At 44.5% G+C, this 19,347-nt stretch overlaps 1 protein-coding gene across 1 annotated transcript in view; it reads right to left on the bottom strand.

The window, feature by feature from the left end:
- The window catches only part of MND1 (meiotic nuclear divisions 1), a 70,222-nt gene that overhangs the window by 15,124 nt on the left and 35,751 nt on the right, over window positions 1–19,347 (bottom strand). The window contains exon 6 of the mRNA XM_019521668.1: window positions 16,594–16,708. Coding sequence (XP_019377213.1) covers window positions 16,594–16,708 — 115 coding nt within the window. The remainder of the gene's footprint in view (window positions 1–16,593; window positions 16,709–19,347) is intronic.

The following is a 19,347-nucleotide window of genomic DNA, read 5'->3' as shown; positions in this document are numbered from 1 at the left end:
AGAGAGAGAGAGAGAGAGAGAGAGAGAGAGAGAGAGAGAGAGAGAGAGCACGCACGCACACTGGACGAAGAGGGTAGCGTGGAAATAATTATTACAGCAAGTTATCCCTGAAAGGCATTCAAAAAGCTTTGCAGACTGTCTGTCCTGTCATCAGTCTGCTGTAGTTTCTACCATCATCCAATTCACAGCAGCTGAATAATCTTCACCAAGCATCCTGATGTCAGAATGTGGTTTCATGAACTATGGCACTAGCCAGTATATAGGATTTTCTAAAGCGCCACCAGGCACAGATGATCCACTGATAACCATGTTAATTAGAAGGACTAGAATCAATTCTCATTCCACATGGGGATGCAGATCTCTGCATTCTGTTATGGTACACCTTTCCAGTGCATCTTGCTCTAAGTATTTATAAATATATGTTTAAGGTCTAGCAAGGCCTGCACAATAATCAAAGAGCATTCCTCGCAGCTAGCATATTCATGTGTAGCAGGAAAACAATGGTCCTGAGTGCTATCAAGGGCCACAATGCAGTTTGTGAAAGCAATTCTCTCCAAGTCCGTTATTACTGTGGATACATTAACAAGGGCCACTCATCGAAAGGTAAATCACAGCTGTACTTGCCTTACAAATCTCCACAACCATAGCACAGACTGATAGCATAGCATAGGTCTGTGGCTAGCACAATCTAAGCCAGGGGCAGGCAAAATATGGCCCGCAGGCTGGATCCGGCCTGCCAGGCCATTCTATCTGGCCCGCAGAGCCCCTAAAAAATTAGTAAAATTAATGTTTATTCACCCTGGGTCCCTGTCAAAGCTGAAAGGAGCCAGGGCAGTAGGACCCAGAAGGAGCCCTCAGCAGGCTTGTAGAGGCTTGAACAGCACAGCCCCGCCCATCCCCAGCCAGCTTCCTGCTTTCCTGTCCCCGCTCTGCTTCAGCACCAGGTGGCTCTGGCTTCCAGCTACTTCCCTGGACCCCAGAACATGGGACCCCACTGGTAGGGGTGTGTATGTGTGTGCACACATGTCGGCAGGCACAGGGGCAGAATATGTGCGTCTGCAGGCACAGGGGCAGAGTGTGTGTGTGTGCGTGCGTGTGCATGCACATGCACACACACAAGTGCACAGAGAGAGAGAGTGTGCGTGTGTATGTTCATAGGGTGAGTCCCACACACACACTCCTCCATACACATGCACCTATGCCTCCCCTTGCATTGCCATACACAAACCCCAGCCACTCTCCCCCCGTACACCCCTCCACAAATCTATACCCCCCCAACACACAAGAGTAAGGCTTCATTTTAAGCTATTATGCAGTCACCTCTGCGTACACTACACAAACACATGTAAATCAAGACAAAAATATTTGTTGATATCAAATCAATGAATGTTGTAGATGATCGCTTTTTAGAAAATAATTTGGTATTTTTCTGGTTCTGAGATGGCAAAACCCCTTGCTGAAAGGAGTACTTCCAGGGGCAAGGAGAGGGACTCCTGGTGGCAAAGGTCAGGGATTAGGGTATGGGGCTTCCAATCACAAGACGGCAACCAAGGGACAGGGCACCTGTCAAGGGGTGGGGCTACACTTGACAGCTTGCCAAAACTCAGTAAGTGGCCCTCTGCCTGAAATAACTGCCTGCCCCTGATTTAGCCACAGCCCTGTAGTGGTCTAAGGTACCCAGATGCCAGGTCACAATGGCAACAGGCTTCAAGACTGGTATGACCGCCCTCATTTACACATGCCAATGCTGAAGAGGTCAGACAGGATTTTCACAGAGCTCCACAAAGGTAGCTTTCCTCACAGGAAATCTGCACAATGACTGCTCTGGTCATCCCAGGTTTGCCAATATGATGCCCCCCATCATTGTCTTCCACCAGAAGCACTAGGCTGCATACCACATTTTCTAACACACAGCATGCATCTTTGTCCCAAAAATCAGTTGCCCAAAACTGGGGTGAGTGTATTAAGCAAAGAAGCTGATTATTTGCCCAAGATAGAAGCACCCTGCTTTGATCCATGCTCCATAGTGCAGCACCTCTGTTATTCTTCAGGTACCAGAGGCAGTCAATGGACCCAGATGATGACAACCACAAGGCACCTTGCTAACATGAGGACTCTAAACAAAATGTAGCAAGGAGGAGATATAAGGGGAGCTGGTTGAGTCCTCCAGTACAAAGCAAGCCAGAGCTGTTAATTCCTGGAGGGAACATAAGGAATTTCACCAGAACTACCATACAGAGGTTCAAGAGGCTCACATAGACCACTTCAAGGCTGTCAAGTGTGCTTGCATGAAATAGCCTGACCATCAACCAACACTTGACTGTAGCTATCACCAAGGAGACTCTGGACCTGATAAGAAGCAGCATCTAGTTCAGGTAGCAAAGGTATCATGCCAAGCTGGATGTTATAACAGGGCAATAAGTGTTGCTGCAATTGTACAGGGCTCAACCCTGGTCTCCTGCACGATCCATATATCATCACTCTGCTTCCGTCTACCCCTCCCTAATGATTTACCACACTCCAACAGAGGTTCGGTTGTTGCCCATACAACATTCACTCAGGAATGCCTGATTTTGGGAACAGCAGCATACAAATGGTAGAACTCCAGTGGAGTTCCCAAAATCAGGCATTCCTGAGTTGATATTGTATGGAGTCTCCAGCCCCGCCTTCTCCATGACATACAGAGAGAACAGTACTGTCTGGAAGCTGAGCTCTTCTGACCCGTCCACTCTCTGCTCTGGCTTTGTGCCCTGTCCTGGGACTTGGCACATACAATGGGCAGAGGAAGGTAATCTCCTCCGAGGTACTCAGCCTTGCCCAGCACTAAAGGACTGCAGACCCCCCCCCTAGGCCCACCTACCCTGTGCTACTTGTTTTTCTGCGTTTGTGCATAGTTTAAATTTTCTCCACTGTTCATGTCTGACCCCAGCTATTTTGCCCATTTCTATCCTAATCTATGCTGCCTCCTGACCATTGTTTTGTGGCTCAAATTTTAGTGTTTTTTCATGCACCAAAATACAAACAGTTAACTGGTGCATAGGGTTCCCACACAGTGGCCCAATGCATCTGAGGAAGGCAGACAAAGTGCATCTGTTTGGCTGGCATTTAAAAGGCCCATCTGCTCAGCAGACGAGAAGAGAAGAGAAATGATTAATACACACAGGTTTGACATCTAGAGAGGGAGGCAGAAAAAGTAAAGCATGTCTATAATGTTTGGGAGCTTGTGGGGGCTTTCTGCCCAAGCAGTCCAGTTGGCCCAGGCATACAAAATAATCAGAGAAAAGGACATACAAATAGATCTCACAAGTCATCCCACCCCTTCCACTGATCCCCAGAACAGACAGGAAGCAAGTAGCTCTCTTGCAGGCACATTCACAGCAATACTAAAGGTTTCCAGCCAATGAACCCCAGTAGCAAGCAGGCACATTTATGTATGTTCCTCAAGGACTACTGAACAAGGTGTCTCTGCCAGCTGTTACTTCTGACTGGTTGTGGCTCTAGTAGTTCAAACTGTTGTACCAGTCTTTCTGCCACCACTCTCACCTCCCCTGGGGCCTCATGCTTGCTCTTGCAGATCTTGTGCAGGGTGCAGGAGGCAATCAAATCCAGCATAACACTGAGCACACTCAACCTCACCTTCAGCTGCCAAAGGCACATTCAACTGTCACCCTGCAGCTGTTCAGTCAATAGTTAAACAGTTGCTTCCTGTGATCAAGGTGCCCAGGGTACGACTTTGTGAGCCAGGGCAGCAGAAGCGGAAGGCTCCCAAGTGCTGGGGGGAAAGGGTGGGTAGACAGTTATAAAATTGATCTCTACAGTGAGAGGGGTGCTGACAAAAGTCCCTCTCATCAGGGAAACTGAAATGAAGTTGAAAATTTTCGGTTCTTCCACTTTTCCGGATCATCCAACACTAACTCCCATGGTGGTCCCCCATGCAGCACAACAGAAAAAAAAACATACCCTACTTATGAGCTCTGGGTTTAACTGGGGGGTTAAAAAAATGGAAATGTGCGTTTTGCCCATTGTTTTGGTGTTCACTGGAACCCCTGTGCCTGCAAAGCCATTGATACCATCCTGAAGGTTGGAAAGCCTTATAAACATAGGCTCAGTACAGTCTATGAGAACCATGACAACACCCGTCACACATGGAAGCATTGAGAGTAAATTTGCCTATACCAAACTGATCCACAATAAATGAGCTGGAGACAGCCAGCTTCCAGATTTTGACTCACTTCTCTGAGGTCAGTCATAGCGATAGGCTGCCTTTGAAGCTCAGGCTAGCTCCATGCAGATTGACAAAGAAGCTCTCTTCCTCAACCTGCAGTTCTCTCAGCACTGCTGATCACCCCACAGCTACGGCACAATCCTTTTCCACGTCATACTTGTTTCCTGCACTTGGGACCACTGGTCAAGAGTCTGAACATGGTCCTAAAGCAATCCATCCCCATACAATGCTGGGAAATTCCCCTCTCTGGCTGGGTCATCATCACCATGTAAGAGCAGGCTGCCAGCATCTGCTAGGTGCTACATAACAAAGATGTCCATTTTAGCCTTTACATGCTGCCTGTCACAGCATGACTTGCAGCTGTTCTTCAGTCCAGCTGAGGACTTGCAGGGAAGTGTATCCTTGAGGGCAGAAAGCCAGATACTTCATTGTGACCTGGCTGACATAACACACTAAGGGAAGCAAGACAGGACATGTCTGTGCTGCTGCTCTTGTAGTTTGAAATTATGCCATCTTCCTCCTGAAAGAAGCTTAGATATGTGCCATGAGGACCCATAAGAGTTGAAGTTAGAGGCTTCTGGGCTGTCCTGCTCTGTGCTGCAGCAGGAATTCCACTCTATGCTGGCAAAAGCCTTCTGTGCACAAATTCAGGACAGCTGAGGACAGCCTGTTAATTTGCGCATGGCTGTTAAAATGGGATCTGATTTTCTTTTGTCTCAGGCTTAGCCTGTCACGGCTCACCTGTTCATTTGTCCATGGCCTCTGACTCACATTTCTTCCCAGGAATTGCTAACTAACTTTTAATTGCAGAATATTTCTTAACGATGCCGATGCAAAAAAACACAAAGAGCACAGATTGCATTTTGGATGCCAGGTGCATATTTCATGGTTGGCAACTGAAAAAAACACACCCTCTTTATTTACAAACTGAATACATTTGATCTGAAAGTCATTAAAAATTAATCTAATTATGTGCCTGCTCTAAGCCTACCTTTCAATGGGCATTAGACTGGGCTTAGGGTCATTTCTGCAGACAGTACCTTTATTTCCAATATTACAAACTTAAGTGTGACTTCTTGGCTGTTTAAAAACAAAAATATTCACAAAATACTATTTTAGAGTTTACTTAAAATACAAGCATAACATTCTCTAAAAGCCAAAATAGATTAATATAGCTTAAGTAAAAACAAGGTAGCTCATTTCAAAGCATTTCTATTTCCTAAATTGATTCTTTTCCTTTAAGACTCCCTAGTGTTGTTTTCCTCTGGAAATAAAAATTTAATGTTAAGGAACAAATAAGAAAACAGTATTAGATTAAATGAGTTTTGGTATCTTTAAATCTTTTAATATTCTTCATTATGGCTCATCTTTTCAAATTAATTCAAATGCAGTGGTTAAAGTGGCTGCCTTTGCCAAAGGGACACAGTAAAATAGTTCAATTGTCATTAGCTTTCAGATTCAACATTCAAAACATGATTAATGTGGCAGCTGATCCCTCTCTCAAATATTCTTTCCTTCCAGCTGTATATTCAACAAGACAGTACAGCAACAATTCACAAATGGAAGGCTGCTTTCATCATTAGAAGGGTTAGGATTAGCATTTATTTTAAAAAGAAAACTTAAAACCTATAGATTGCAAAAATCCAGAGACCAGTTTTATATCCATACCATAATACAGCATTTCCAGGGAACCTATTTCCAGTGGCCTAACTCATGAACCAATAGCTTAAGAGAGATTTCATCTGCTAACAGAATGCACATTTCCTATTCCATTTAAGGTCTATGTTTCTGTCACCTTTTGGGATACCTGCTCCTATTATAAACTCTGTTTTACAAAAATTGGTGGCTAGGCTCCACCATAAAGCTACACTGCCCCAGTATGTTCAAAATAGCCAAAAACAATCCTTAAACAGCTGCAGAAGCAATTATTCTTGAAAGATAATCTATTCCAAGACAGACTGGTAGTGACACATGCCCTTAAACACAGGCATGTAGGCTCAGAATGACAACTATCTGGATTTTCCCAGCTGGAAATCCAGCCCATCTGCCCCACAGCTGATATACACAATTTCTTGATTACCTATACTCCTGTCTACCAGCTAAAATAGTATTGTGGAATGGGGTAGGAGGAAAAAAGGCCGACATTAAAATACTTACAATGTTGTATAAATAATTTGTAAACTGCTTGATATAAATAAAATTCCTTCAAGCACGTTCAGATGATTGTTCCTAAGTGAAAAGGTGCTCAGCCATACTAGAAAACATGCTGATTAAACAAGGAATGTTGACAGTCAGCCTTCGGAAAGCCTGTCCCCCACTGCCAACTCTTGCAGTTCCACTGAATATGCTCGTTTCAGCCTGTATAAAATTACTGTTGAAATTAACTATATTATGCCACTATATTATACAGAATGATCAAATTATAACTGTTGTGAAAATCAGAGCTAAGTTTGTTAAAATCAACTATGTTATATTAACATAGTCCATTTTAAAAAAAATGCTTAACTAGAAAGTAAAAACAAGAATTCGGCAATGGATAGAAATAGTGGCTGGATGGTGACTGTTAAGTAAACTTAAATACAAAGTTGCTGCTTTCCCCACCTCCATAACATTTTGTGTGTGTTACTCATTAGTGACAAAGTGCCCTCAGCTACTTTTTATTACAAATTTATCAGTAATGAGTAACAAAATAGCATAGGGAGGGAAAACTAGCTACTTCCATAGCCTCCCTTATTAAATAAAATACATGAAGAATTTTTTGAGCTCTACTACCCCAAAGTTTGCAGCAGAAAACTGACAGTAAAGGATGTATCCTTATATCAGAGGCACTTTTTGCTGACCACTTGAAAATTCATTCTGATCTGGGCAAGTTATGAACTTTGAAAACTTCTTTTTCCCCAGGTGTTTTGTTTATGGCATCTCTGGCTTGGTACCCAAATTCCCAAAAACTCCACTAACATGGTGCATATCAAGTAATGTCTCTCTTTTCACAGACCTGCGCCAAATGGAATACAGGAAACACAGAATCTCCTCCTCCGACCACTGCTTTGTGCATCAAAATAAGCCTTTGACCTAGCAGAAAAGGGCAACAGGCTTGGGAACTACAGCTCAATCCTGCGTTAATTGAAGTCAATGTCAAACAGATCAACAGTAGGGAGGAAACTCCTGGGAGTACAACCTGTATTGCCACTTACCCCATGTTAATTTTGGGGTCCTCACAACTTTTATTGTTGAACAAGGATATTACCTTACTGAGGTCACAAGCTGAGAAGACAACACAGGTGTTTAGTGCGGCAGGCCTAATTCCTAGACATTAAACCACACTTGCCCTCAGAAGGAATCAAATCCAAGTACTTGGCTATCTACAGACAGATGTAATGCAGGATCTCAGTGCATTAGATACTTCTCTCAGCACTTGCACAGCCCACAGTTACAATCTTATCTTTGTTGTCAGCTACTGTAGTTAATCCTTTATTGCAAATACACATACTATGCTGAAATGCTGTAGACTGAGATGAGCAACAGAGCTGTGCATAATATATTAACTTTATAACTAGGAAATTACATACAAAATACACGATAAAATCTTGTTATGAAGATTATAAAAGCAATCAATGAAGTCAAGAAATACCAGGAAGTCAAGTGGCCCTTCCCACCCCACATACGATGCAGTCTTATATTACATGGTGAAATACTACTTTTCTCAGCACATAACACCTGCCCAAGCCAGAGCACAGAATAGAAGGTACTCTGGGAATGAGACAACTGCTCTTTTTTTTTTTTTTTTTAAATCTTTTTCCCCAAAAAGTAAGTTCATATTTTTTTTTACTGAACACATTGTAAACCTCGCTTTGGACAGGGCTTATAAAACTTCCCTTTTCTATGGCACTTTTTCATCTAATATACAACAAACACCACTGAGTTTACCCTCATAACTCTGTCAGGAGGGAAAGTGAGAAGGAGGGACTCATGGCAAAAACAACTGAGGGAAAAAAGTATCCTGACTGATTCTGAGTCCATCTGTGATTGGCACACCAACTTGTGCTACCAAAATTAGAAGGATTTGGGAGGGGGAGGATACCGAGAGGTGTAAGAAGGTGTAATACAATGCAATTTTAGGCCAACTATCAGAAAGAATTTCCTGACAGTGAACTATTTTAAAGCAGGTTGTAGAATATCCAAAAGAAAGAAACTGATGAGTACAGTCCACTACACAATGTAGTGGGGTGAGCAGTTCAACACTGACAGGGTGAGATTACACAACCTAACAACCATTTCCATCTCTGATGGAATTCTGATTCAGCTGTTCAAGAAATGTTAGTTTAAATAGGGTTGTGTGGGGTTGGTAACCTGATCAGCTGTCCCTTGTGCAAATGTGCTCAGAGACAGTTTCCTCCAAATCACACAATTTAGTGGAAAGTCACATATTGCTCATGTGGGCTATGCATTTCCTCTGTAATTTCTTTGCCAAATGACTTCAGTTGTAGCAAAGGAACTTGTTTCAGAAGGAGCTGGCAGCACTGTCATTTTGGCTAACACGTCTCATTATAAGATTCCTGTTACCGCTTTTTCTTGAAAAACAAACAAACAAAACCACCAACAAACAACATTTCAACTTTGATTTTTTTTCTACCCTGGGCTTTTGAAAAAGTCCTAAAACTCTGTTACCAGAGAAGTGGCTTTCTCTTTACTACCGAAAATGCCATTCAGTTCTGACGGAGACAAACGCTTTTGAAAACTGATGTTTCCATTAGTTGAATGCTCCATCAACTGAATGCTCAGCAAAATGCTGGCAGTCACAAAATCAAAAGTGAACATGAATATTTCTAATGTAATGTCAGTCCAACACCACTCCCAAACCAGTATCCCCACCACTCGAAATGCATTTCCAGGCATTTCAAGAAGAACCTTGGGAGCAAAGAGCCATGATAAATACCTCAACCAACTGGGCCACAATGGCCCATCCTTCCCTCTGGGGATCTAACATATAGAGGAGGCTGCAACAGATCCCTGGGAAGCCGGGGGAGGAGGGAGGAACTGAGGTGAAGCTGACCAGAATCCCGTGCATTGGATTATCTACTACAGAAGTTCTACTTCCACCCTCTGCCCTTTTAGGATAATAGCCCTCTCCTCTTACCAGCACTTCAACATTGAAATCTCAAGGTTCAAACCTTACCAGGAGTGCACGATGAGGTAGACAAGGTGCACATGACAAAGTGTTATAAACAACTATATGCAACGTCATACAAAGAGGCTTCCCTAGAATAATATTAAGGTTCCAAAGTAAAACTAAAAATTTAGGAAGTGTCAGAATTTAGATTGCCCATGTGAACTCATTTTGACCTCCTATGCGTGTATGCAGTCCTAATCAACAGGATCATAAACCACTTTTCTACACAACCCCTACCTTACTATGCACAGGATGGACAAAGTTCATGAAATATTGCATATGAGAAAACAGGAAACCCTCACAGTTGAAGTACTCATGAAGTAAGTCCCTCAATGTCTGCACCGAGTGATACACTGCAGTTTTTGAACATGTGATCAACTGGGTTCTTTTTTCTGTTGAACCCCTGAGCTAGATGCAGACATTCAAAAAGCCTGAGGCAGAATCGATCTAAGTTACAGTTTTCTGTAAGTGGTAGTGAACAGAACATAACATTCGCCCTTTGGTGGGGGTGCAAGTCTTAGACCTGGTTCCACCATTTTTAAATCAGTCTGTGTGCGCCAAACTTCTGTTCTGTTAAGGGTATAGACCGGTTTCCAATCACTAACACTGGTAAAAGTGTAATGTCTGTACCTGGCCCTGAAGGCAAGAGGCATGACGTTCTCAATGGAGTCTAGAACCTGCCTGTCCTCTGACACATCATCAAACCTTCATGGGCAGATCCTTAGCTGGCACAATCTAACTCCACTGAGATCAAAATCCTACACCTGTCAAATTTCAGGAGGAAATGCACCTCCTGTTTTTTCCACCTTTCTCAAACATTGATTTTGGGTTCACTGAGCTTTGTTGGTAAGAGAAGGGAGAAGATTCAGGTTCTTACCCTTTTTTGGGGAAATGCTCTATGCTCACTTATGATTAATTTTGTAATGGCACTTGGATATCAAGCTGTTGGTTTGGGTATAGCCGGCAATGCCCAAGAAGAACCAGCTGGGTCACTGATGAAAATAAAGGAATGCAGATTAATGCAATTTTACACACAGCCTGAGCCACATATAATAGACCTGTCTGGCAGTCACAAAATTACCCAAAATGAGGCACAAGCAATTAAATAGTCTACCCATCTCAGCCCTAGTCAGCACTGTGCTATTAGCAGGCCTTAAATCTATTTCAGCCCTGTCAATTTCAATGCTGATTTCAGAGGGAAGACTGAGGAACAAGATAAGGAGTCTTAATGAGGTACAAAACCTGGGCAGAGGTTGAGTACAAGTTCTGAGTAATAATGTACACTAGTGAGGTGTAAAAACCTGAGAGCAGGGTGTTCCCCCATAAATTAGTAGACGTAGTTGTCTTGAATGTGAGAGTTGTTTTCTATCCACCTTCCAGTACATTCATCCAACCCATACTTTCTTAGCTTGCATGCGAGAATGTTGTGGGGAGACTGTATCAAAAGCCTTGCTAAAATCCAGGTATATCATGTCCACTGCTCTCCCCACATCCAGTCAGAGAAAGCAATCAGGTTGGCTGGGCATGACTTGCCCTTTGGTGAATCCATGCTGACTGTTCCTAATCACCTTCTCCTCCAAGTGATTAGAGATCAATTCCTTGAGGATCTGCTCCATAATCTTTTCAGGAACTGAGGTGAAGCTGACCAGTATGTAGTTCCCCAGATCCTCCTCCTCTTAAAGATGGGCACTATATTTGACCTTTTCCAATCATCTGGGACCTCTCCCAACTGCCACAAGTTTTCAAAGATAATAGCCAGATGCTCTGCAATCCCATTGCCCAACTCCTTCAGCACCCTTGGGTGCATCGCATCTAGTCCCATGGACTTGTACACATCCAGCTTTTCTAAACAGTCCCTAACCCAGGGGCGGGCAAAGGTCGACCCTCAGGCTGGATCTGGTTGGCAGCGGACTCCATTTCCCAGCCACCCCTGTGCATGGCTGGGGACGGTCTCCACGAAGACCCCAGGCACAGCTGCGCTGTGATAGCAAGGCTAGGACTGCCATGGAGACCAGCTCCGGCCACACTGGCAGGGCACGTGGCTGCTCTGGAGTCACTGGGATCTTACTACAGGGGCTGCTTGCTCTAGCGCCAGGGTAGAGCCATGATCTGTAGCCTGCACACTCAGTGCAGGGACGCACAGGCAGCAGATTGCAGCTCTGCCCCAGCTCCCTGCAGCAGTGAGAGCCTGGTCTGGAGCAGAGGCAGAGCCATGATCTGCTGCCAACATGCCCCTGCCTTGAGCGAGCAGGCTGCAGATTGCAGCTGTATCTGACCCTGTAACAAGCTGCCCCCAATATAAGATCCCAGCAGCTATGGAGCTGCCCTGCTCTGCTCTGTTGCGAGCCCGGCCAGCACAGCTGGGGCAGGTCTCCATAGCAACCCCAGCCTTGAGCTTTCACAACACAGCTGTGGTTGGGGTCTCCATGGAGACCAACCCCAGCCATGGGTGTAAAGGATGCTGGGAAATGGAGTCTGGCTGCCAGCCAGATTGGCCATTTTGCCCACCCCTGCCCTAACCTGTTCTGTTAGCTTCCTTTTTGTGTTTTAGCTTACTGAAGACTTCTCTGCTAAGTCAAGCTGGTCTTCTGCCATACTTGATAATCTTCCTGTGCATTGGGATAGTTTGTTCCTGTGCTGTCTGTAAAGTTTCTTTAAAATAGAACCAGCTATCCTGGAATCCTTTCCCCCTCATGCTGGCCTTCCAGGGGAACCTGTCCATCAGTTCCCTGGGCAAATTGCTGTCTGCTTTTCTGAACTCCAGGGTCCTTTTGCTGCTGCTCTCCTTCCCCCAGGATCCTGAACCCAATCATTTCATGGTTGCTGCTGTCCAAGTTGCCATCCACTACTACATTGCCCACAAATTCTTCCCTGTATGTGGGCAGCAGGTCAAGAAGATCACAGTCCCTTGTTGGCCTCGCCAACACTTGCATTAGGAAGGTGCACCCCAACACTCTCCAAAAGTTTCCTGGATTGTCTGTGCACTGCTGTATTGCCCTTCCAGCAGATGTCAGAGTAATCAGGAAACTTCCACTAGCTGTTTGAACAAAAACCTCATCTACCTCATCCCCCTGGTCTGATGGTCAAAAGCAGACACCCACCACATCATCACCCTTGTTGCTCTCCCCTCTGACCCTAACCCAGAGACTTTCAATAGGCCTATCTCCTGTTCTATACTAGAGCTCTGAGCAATCATATGGTTCTTTTACATAAAGCGCAACCCCTTCTCCTCCTCTTCTCCTCTGCCTGTCCTTCCTGAGCAGTTTGTACCCATTCATGACCATGCCTCAGTCATCTGAGCTCTCTCACCAAGTTTCTGTTATTCCAATCATGTCCTAGTTCTGTGACTGTGCAAGTACTTCCAATTCTTCCTGCTCTTTTTCCAAGCTCTGTGAATTTGTATATAGCCACCTGAGGTAACCAGATGATTGCCCTGACTTCTCAGAAAGAATGAGAAGGTCTTCCCTGTTGCCCCCTCCTGATTGTACTTCCTCCACGTCATACAATTTCTCACTTACCTCAGGGCTTTCTTCTCCATCCCCTGGAGAACCTAGTTTAAAGCCCTCCTCACTAGGTTAGGGAGCCTGTCTGTGAAGATGCTCTTCCCTCTTCATCACATGGATCCCATCTCTTCCTAGCAATCCTTCTTCTTGGAACAACATCCTTGGTCAAAGAAACCAAAGCCCTGCTGGTGACACCATCTGTGCAGTTATGCACTGATCTGTAGGATGCATCCAATCCTATTTGGGCCCTTCCCCTCGACTAGAGGGATTGAGGAGAACATCACCCGTGCCCCCACCCCTTCACTCTTGCATCCAGAGTCCTGTAGTCACTTTTAACTTGCTCAGCATCACCCCGGCAGTATCATTGGTGCTACATAGTTCTAACATGCCAACATACACTGTGTGAAATTTTGCCGGGTGTTTTGTTTCAAAGCTGTTTCAACATGTTTCGAGCTCAAAACAGCAAAATCAAAATGAAACAAAAGGCTTCGAAACAGCTTCAAAACTAAACGAGTTTTGAAGCCAGGCTTGCTTGCAGCTGAACAGAAACTGAGGAGAGGGAGGGGGAAGAGAGGGGAAGGACTGCTCTGACATTGACATCTAGCTCCCTGTTTGATCCCAGCTCTCTGATCGCTTCCCCCAGCTCTCTGATCATTTCTTAAGCTCTTCCCAGGGGCGCAGACCCCCAGATCTGCATGCTGGGTTTCAGCAGGCTGCCACTACAGTTTCAGCCTGCTGAAACCCCGTGCACAAATCAGGGGCCCGTGCCCCCCGGCAAGAGCTGGGGAATCCAACTGGGAGCGTTCAGATCCCTGAACATTCCCCCAGTTCCTGGTTGGATTTCCCAGCTCCCAATCTTCCCCCCAGCTCTTCCCAGGACCCCGGATGATGTGGGATGAAAGCAGGCTGTCGCTGCCAACTGGTGTTGGCAGTGGCTCTGGACTATTTCCCCAGCTGGCAGCAGCAGCAGCCTGCTGAAACTCAGCGCGCAGATCCAGGGGCTCGTGCCCGCCGGGAAGAACTGGGGGGAGTGATCAGAGAGGTCAGGAATTGAACTGGGGGCTGGGGAATGTTCAGGTCCCTGAACATTCCCCTAGGTCCCAGTTTGATTCCTCAGGTCCCTGATCTTTCCCCCAGTTCTTCCTGGGCGGCACAGGCCCCTGGATGATGCAGGATGACAGCAGGCTGCTGCTACCAACTGGTGATGCCAGCAGCCCTGGGCTATTTCCCTCCCAGGAGGTGTGGGCCCACAGATCTGCACATGGGATGACAGCAAGCTGCCACTTCCAGCTGGGGCCAATGCTGGCACTGGGTTCTTCCTGGCGCAGCCCACACATTACCGGGAAGACTGGTACTGCCACTGACCCCAGCTGGCAGAGGCAGCATGCTGTCATCCTGCCTGCAGATCTGGGGGCCCGCACCCCTGGGGAGGGCTGCAGGGCTGTGCTGGACTATTCCCGGGAGGTACAGGCCCCTGGAGCTCCGCGTGTGATGACAGCAGGCTGCTCCTGCCAGCTGGGGCCAGCGCCAGCACTGGGTTTTTCCTGGTGCAGCCCACGCTGAGTGCCAGGAAGAACCCAGTGCTGGCACTAGCCTCAGCCAGCAGCCTGCTGTTATCCCGTGTGCAGATCCAGGGGCCCATGTCCCCCAGGAAGAGTCTGGTACAACCCTGCAGCCCTCCTAGGGGGTCCGGGCTCCCAGTTTCGCATATGGGATGACAGCAGGCTGCAGCTACCAGCAAGTGATAAGAGTTTTGCTTTGAACAGTTTGAAGTGGAGTTTCCTAGAAACCCTTGCACCTATCTCCTTGAAACTTGGCAGGCTTCATGCCCTCAGAAAGGGCTACCATCCCTGCAATTTTCACAGGCAAGAAATGACAAAGTTATAGGCATTTTCATGATTCCCCATTATAGCCTATGGGTGAAACGCCAAAATGCGTTGAAACACCGTTGAAACAGTTTTGGCTAAAGGAAACGGAACAGTGCTTTGAAACAGCGAAACAAAACTGGCCATTCAAAATGGCAAAACAGGAGTCAAAACAAAGCAGTGCTGTGTCACACATCCCTCTCTCACACCCACAACAAGGATCATCAAACAATTACAGCCTATATGAAAAAGGAAGAAATATTCCCACACACCCCTACAACTGGCTTTCAAACAACCTCCAAATCTGGCTCAACTCATCAGAAGCAAACTCTCTGCTGATTAACATAAACCAAAATGGAATACAACCATGTCTTAACAAAAAATGCAAGATCTGTCAATACAATCTCGCTGACACTGCAATCAAAATCCTGATATCATAAAATCATCAGAACCCACAGATCCTACATATGTCTATCACAGAGTGCAGTATATCTCACCCAATGCACCAAATGCTCTTGTAGAAGTTAGGTGGATGAAACTAAGAAAAGGCTATGCCCCAAAACAAACTCTTACAGAACAACAAATAAAGGGCACAGGCATAAATATGGGAAGGAGAACACTTTTCACAGAACAGACACTCCCTTTCTCACCTCACAATCCTCATACTCAAAGAGAATCTAAAAACACCTTCAGAAGCTAGGGCTGGGAGCAAAAAAATCATAGTTAGGAGACACCAAAAAATCATGAATTAAATAGACAATGGCTTTATGGCTCATTATAATCTTCTATCTTTGCTAATCTAACTGCACTCCACAGGTAATAACGACTGGTCTTGTTCTACACAATTAGGTTATCTATTCTACTGCATTTTCCTTGTTTTAAAGCCACTCCAAATAAAGCAAGTTTCTTTGCTTCTACCTTACAGCTAGGGCTATGCGAAGCTTTGGTCGCCAATTTGATTCAGCAGAGATTTGGCCCAATTCAGCAGCCAAAACTCCGAATCTGAATCGAATTAGGAGACCCTTTAATCTCTCAGAATCAAATTGGAACCCTCCGAATCAATTTGGAGAGATTCGATGATTTGGGCATAGACACAGCTTTAAATGTTTCTTCTACATACCTCAAGGTACCAGGAAGCTCGTGAATGCTAAGATGCTAGGAAGGATGGAGCGTCCCATGGGAGCATGGGGAGGGTTCCCCGCGTGCTCGGAAGCAGACCTGGAAGTAGACCAGAAGCACTTCCAGTCCACTTCTGGGTCCGCTGGGGAGTGTGCAGGGGACCTTTACTGCACACACCAGCGCGGCAACTGGTGCCTCCTGGATCTAGGGGGGTACCTGGGGCCCCCCCGCCACGGCTGTTCGTGAAGCTGGGGAGGGCACCAGGGGATTGGCCCGGCAGACCCAGAAGTGGACTGGAAGTACTTCTGCTGGGGATCCCAGGGTCCCCCGCCATGCCTATTGCCAAGCTGTCCCCACCATGCTCCTGTGGGATGCTCCACCTGCCCCACCATCGCAGCGTTCACAAGCCGTACCTGGTACCTTGAGGTACATAGAAAAAACATTTAAAGCTGTGTCTATGGCCGAATCGCCTATTGTCTGAATTAGCATTGAATCTTCAGATTTAGATTTGGCCAAATTGAATCGGGACAGTGATAAAAATATTTAAAAAAACAAAACATCATAAAACCCACCCTTCATTATTTACAGCTTTAAAAAGAAAGTTAGCTGGTCTTCAGCTTATCTTTGCATACCAGCTTTCTAGGGCTATAGAAATTCAGTTAAACCAGTCTTTTTGTAGAACACATTAGAGTCACAGAATAACCAACTTACGGATTTCTTCAACAATGTCAGGGTCACATTCTTTATATTTGCCTATTTCGGCCTTTAACTGTTCATTTTTCCGTCGAAGAGCAGCAAGTTCTTTTATTAAAGCAGCACGTTCTGCCTGGATTTAAAATATTTTGGGAGAAACCAGCAGGAAAGAAAATTAAGAGTTAGCAATTATTATATACAGCACATTTTGCAACGCTGAACTATCCTCCAAAAATGCCAGATATAAATCTGAGTACTGTATCTTTGACTATTGCAATAAGTGAATGAACCTTCCATTTTTCACAAACTCAGCAATATCAAAGAATGTTTTCAGTGGATAACAAATACAAGATCAAGTTAAAGTATAGGTAGACAGTTAAATTTAAGCAACAAAACAGTGCCTCCTTCCCTCTTATCTAACTATATAAGACAGGCATGATTACATATGTATTGGGGCCACATCCCAACACACCCTTGCTATAGTAGCCATATATAATATGATAATTCATAATTATACAAATTAATAACTACTAAGCTACTAGTCAGGATGATTATACTCTAGTGCTTCTGGTGTATCTTTCTGTAAGTATACTATTCTGTAATAGCATACTATTCTGTATGTATTGGGGCCACATCCCAACACACCCTTGCTATAGTAGCCATATACATTATGATAATTCATAATTATACAAATTAATAACTACATAGCTACTAGTCAGGATGATTACACTCCAGTGCTTCTGGTGTATCCTTCTATAAGCATCCTATTCTGTAAGCATACCAGTGCTTCTGGTGTATCCTCTTTTTTAAGCATGCTATTATTTTATTATTATACAATCCTGTTGAATAAATAGGAGTTAACAATGCCAAAAGATGCCTACTAATGAAAAGTCATTTTAATTTTAGTGCAACTTGTAAGAGCAGAAATGTAAATATAGTATAGCCATTACTATACTATACTTAAGTGTAGTACACCCATAGCATACAATAGTGAACTTGATAATGTTCTTTATTGCAACAGTTAAGAACAATATAAATGAGAAAAATAAATATGGTACACTATGACCTAACAAAACAAAATATGAAATATTAGAATAGTCACACCCCTCCAGCCTATTTACTAACACATGAGGACATAGCATCTCTCCGAATATCAGGTTTTGACCACTACAATAATAGATGGCTATTTTTTAGAGTACTGCTTGAATAGAAACAAAATTAAATTCTATTTTAAAGAAAACTTATGTGGTAAATCTAAGTCACTTAATATATGATACACTGATACAGTATACAAGTATGGTAAAGACCTTAGTGCAAGCAAACAACTGTGACTGAAAACCACTATAAGATGGTATGTAGGTACTGTGCTAGGGACCTGGGGGCATAGCCGACCTGCTATGGCTCCAGAAGAGGCTCAAAGCCTCACTCCTGGGATCCCAGCTGTAAATGGACAACTTGTCAGTCAGGCTAAGGAATCAAAGACAGCCAGATGGCATTACAGCTGTATCATTCCCTTGTGTGCAACTGACCATTTAGGTGGCCACCAAACAGGTGGGCCTACCTCAATGGTCTGTTAAGTATGAGAAGAACTTCGACTTCTTTGACAAAAGTACTGTAGGCTGTAGAAATTCTGGATTATTTAAAAATGTATTGCATGATCAAGACTGCAATGAAATATTAAACCAAGGAATCTCAACTATTTAGGGGCAAGGAATCCCTCATTAGGCTCAAGGCACCCTTTAGAAAATGCTAACTCTTCGTTTTCACTCATTTTTTGACTATGGTAAAGTACAGCATTTTTTCTACTGCACAGAACTTGGATCACAACAGGTCAGAAGGATTTTAACTGTGGATTCTTGTTTGAAATCACTGGATTTACCTTGTGAATAACATCTGCACACCTAACAGTGTTAACATTGTGGAGCATTCCATAGCACCCTTGAAAAAAATCTTGCGATGCCCTGGTTGAGCATCACTGCAGTAAAACATAACTGTTACAATTTCTGATGGATACTGACTGTGCAATATTAATACTGTGCAATTCTCTATGGAATTGATGTTTCCATAACAAAAACATCATCTTCTTTGTATAGGATTCAGGCCAGCAGCAATCTCCAAATATTTAGGATATATTCTTCAGTGAAGAATCATAAAATACGTAACTGAACAACTGAAACCTACTGCTACTTACCCTCCCGCTTACCAACACTTAACACACAAAGAACAAAAGCAGCATAGAGCTTGTAATTGTCAGCTGTAGCAGTTGGTTGAATTCAACCCACTGAAACTTGAAATTTCCTGTACAGCCAATTTTGAAGTTTCCTACCAACTCCTAAGAATCAGGCAGCTGTAACAGGGAGCTGAGTCCCTGTTATGAAGAATGAAAAGGAAAGGCTGGACAGGGGGCCTGGCCCTTTTAAGACTAGGACTTTCAGGCCAGAAAAGGCCAAATATGGCCAAGTGACTGGAGGAGGTAAGAGGCCCAGACAGATAAAAACTAGCCCAGCAAGAAGAGTGGGGCACTGGATCCCTGACTGCTGGCAGGGCTGGATCATCCCTGCCTGAGGGAGAGAAGGCCTGGATGGATACCATATGTAGTCCCAGAAGAGAAGTGAATTTTGTTATGGTTTTCCTTTGTTCCTGGTTTGTTTAGACAACAGGTCTGTGGGGTGTAACCTTGTGAAAAGACCATGTCCATCACTCCGTGGCAGGGAAGAAGTTTGAAGTTGAAGATTCCTTCCCCCCACCCTTTTTTTTTTTTTTTTTTTTTTT

This window comes from Gavialis gangeticus, unplaced genomic scaffold, assembly GCF_001723915.1.
Source record: "Gavialis gangeticus isolate Ggan-Ray unplaced genomic scaffold, GavGan_comp1, whole genome shotgun sequence".
NCBI classification, from domain to species: domain Eukaryota; kingdom Metazoa; phylum Chordata; order Crocodylia; family Gavialidae; genus Gavialis; species Gavialis gangeticus.
The sequence above is the reverse complement of the archived record's forward strand: the minus strand, read 5'-3'. Positions and strand labels throughout refer to the sequence as shown.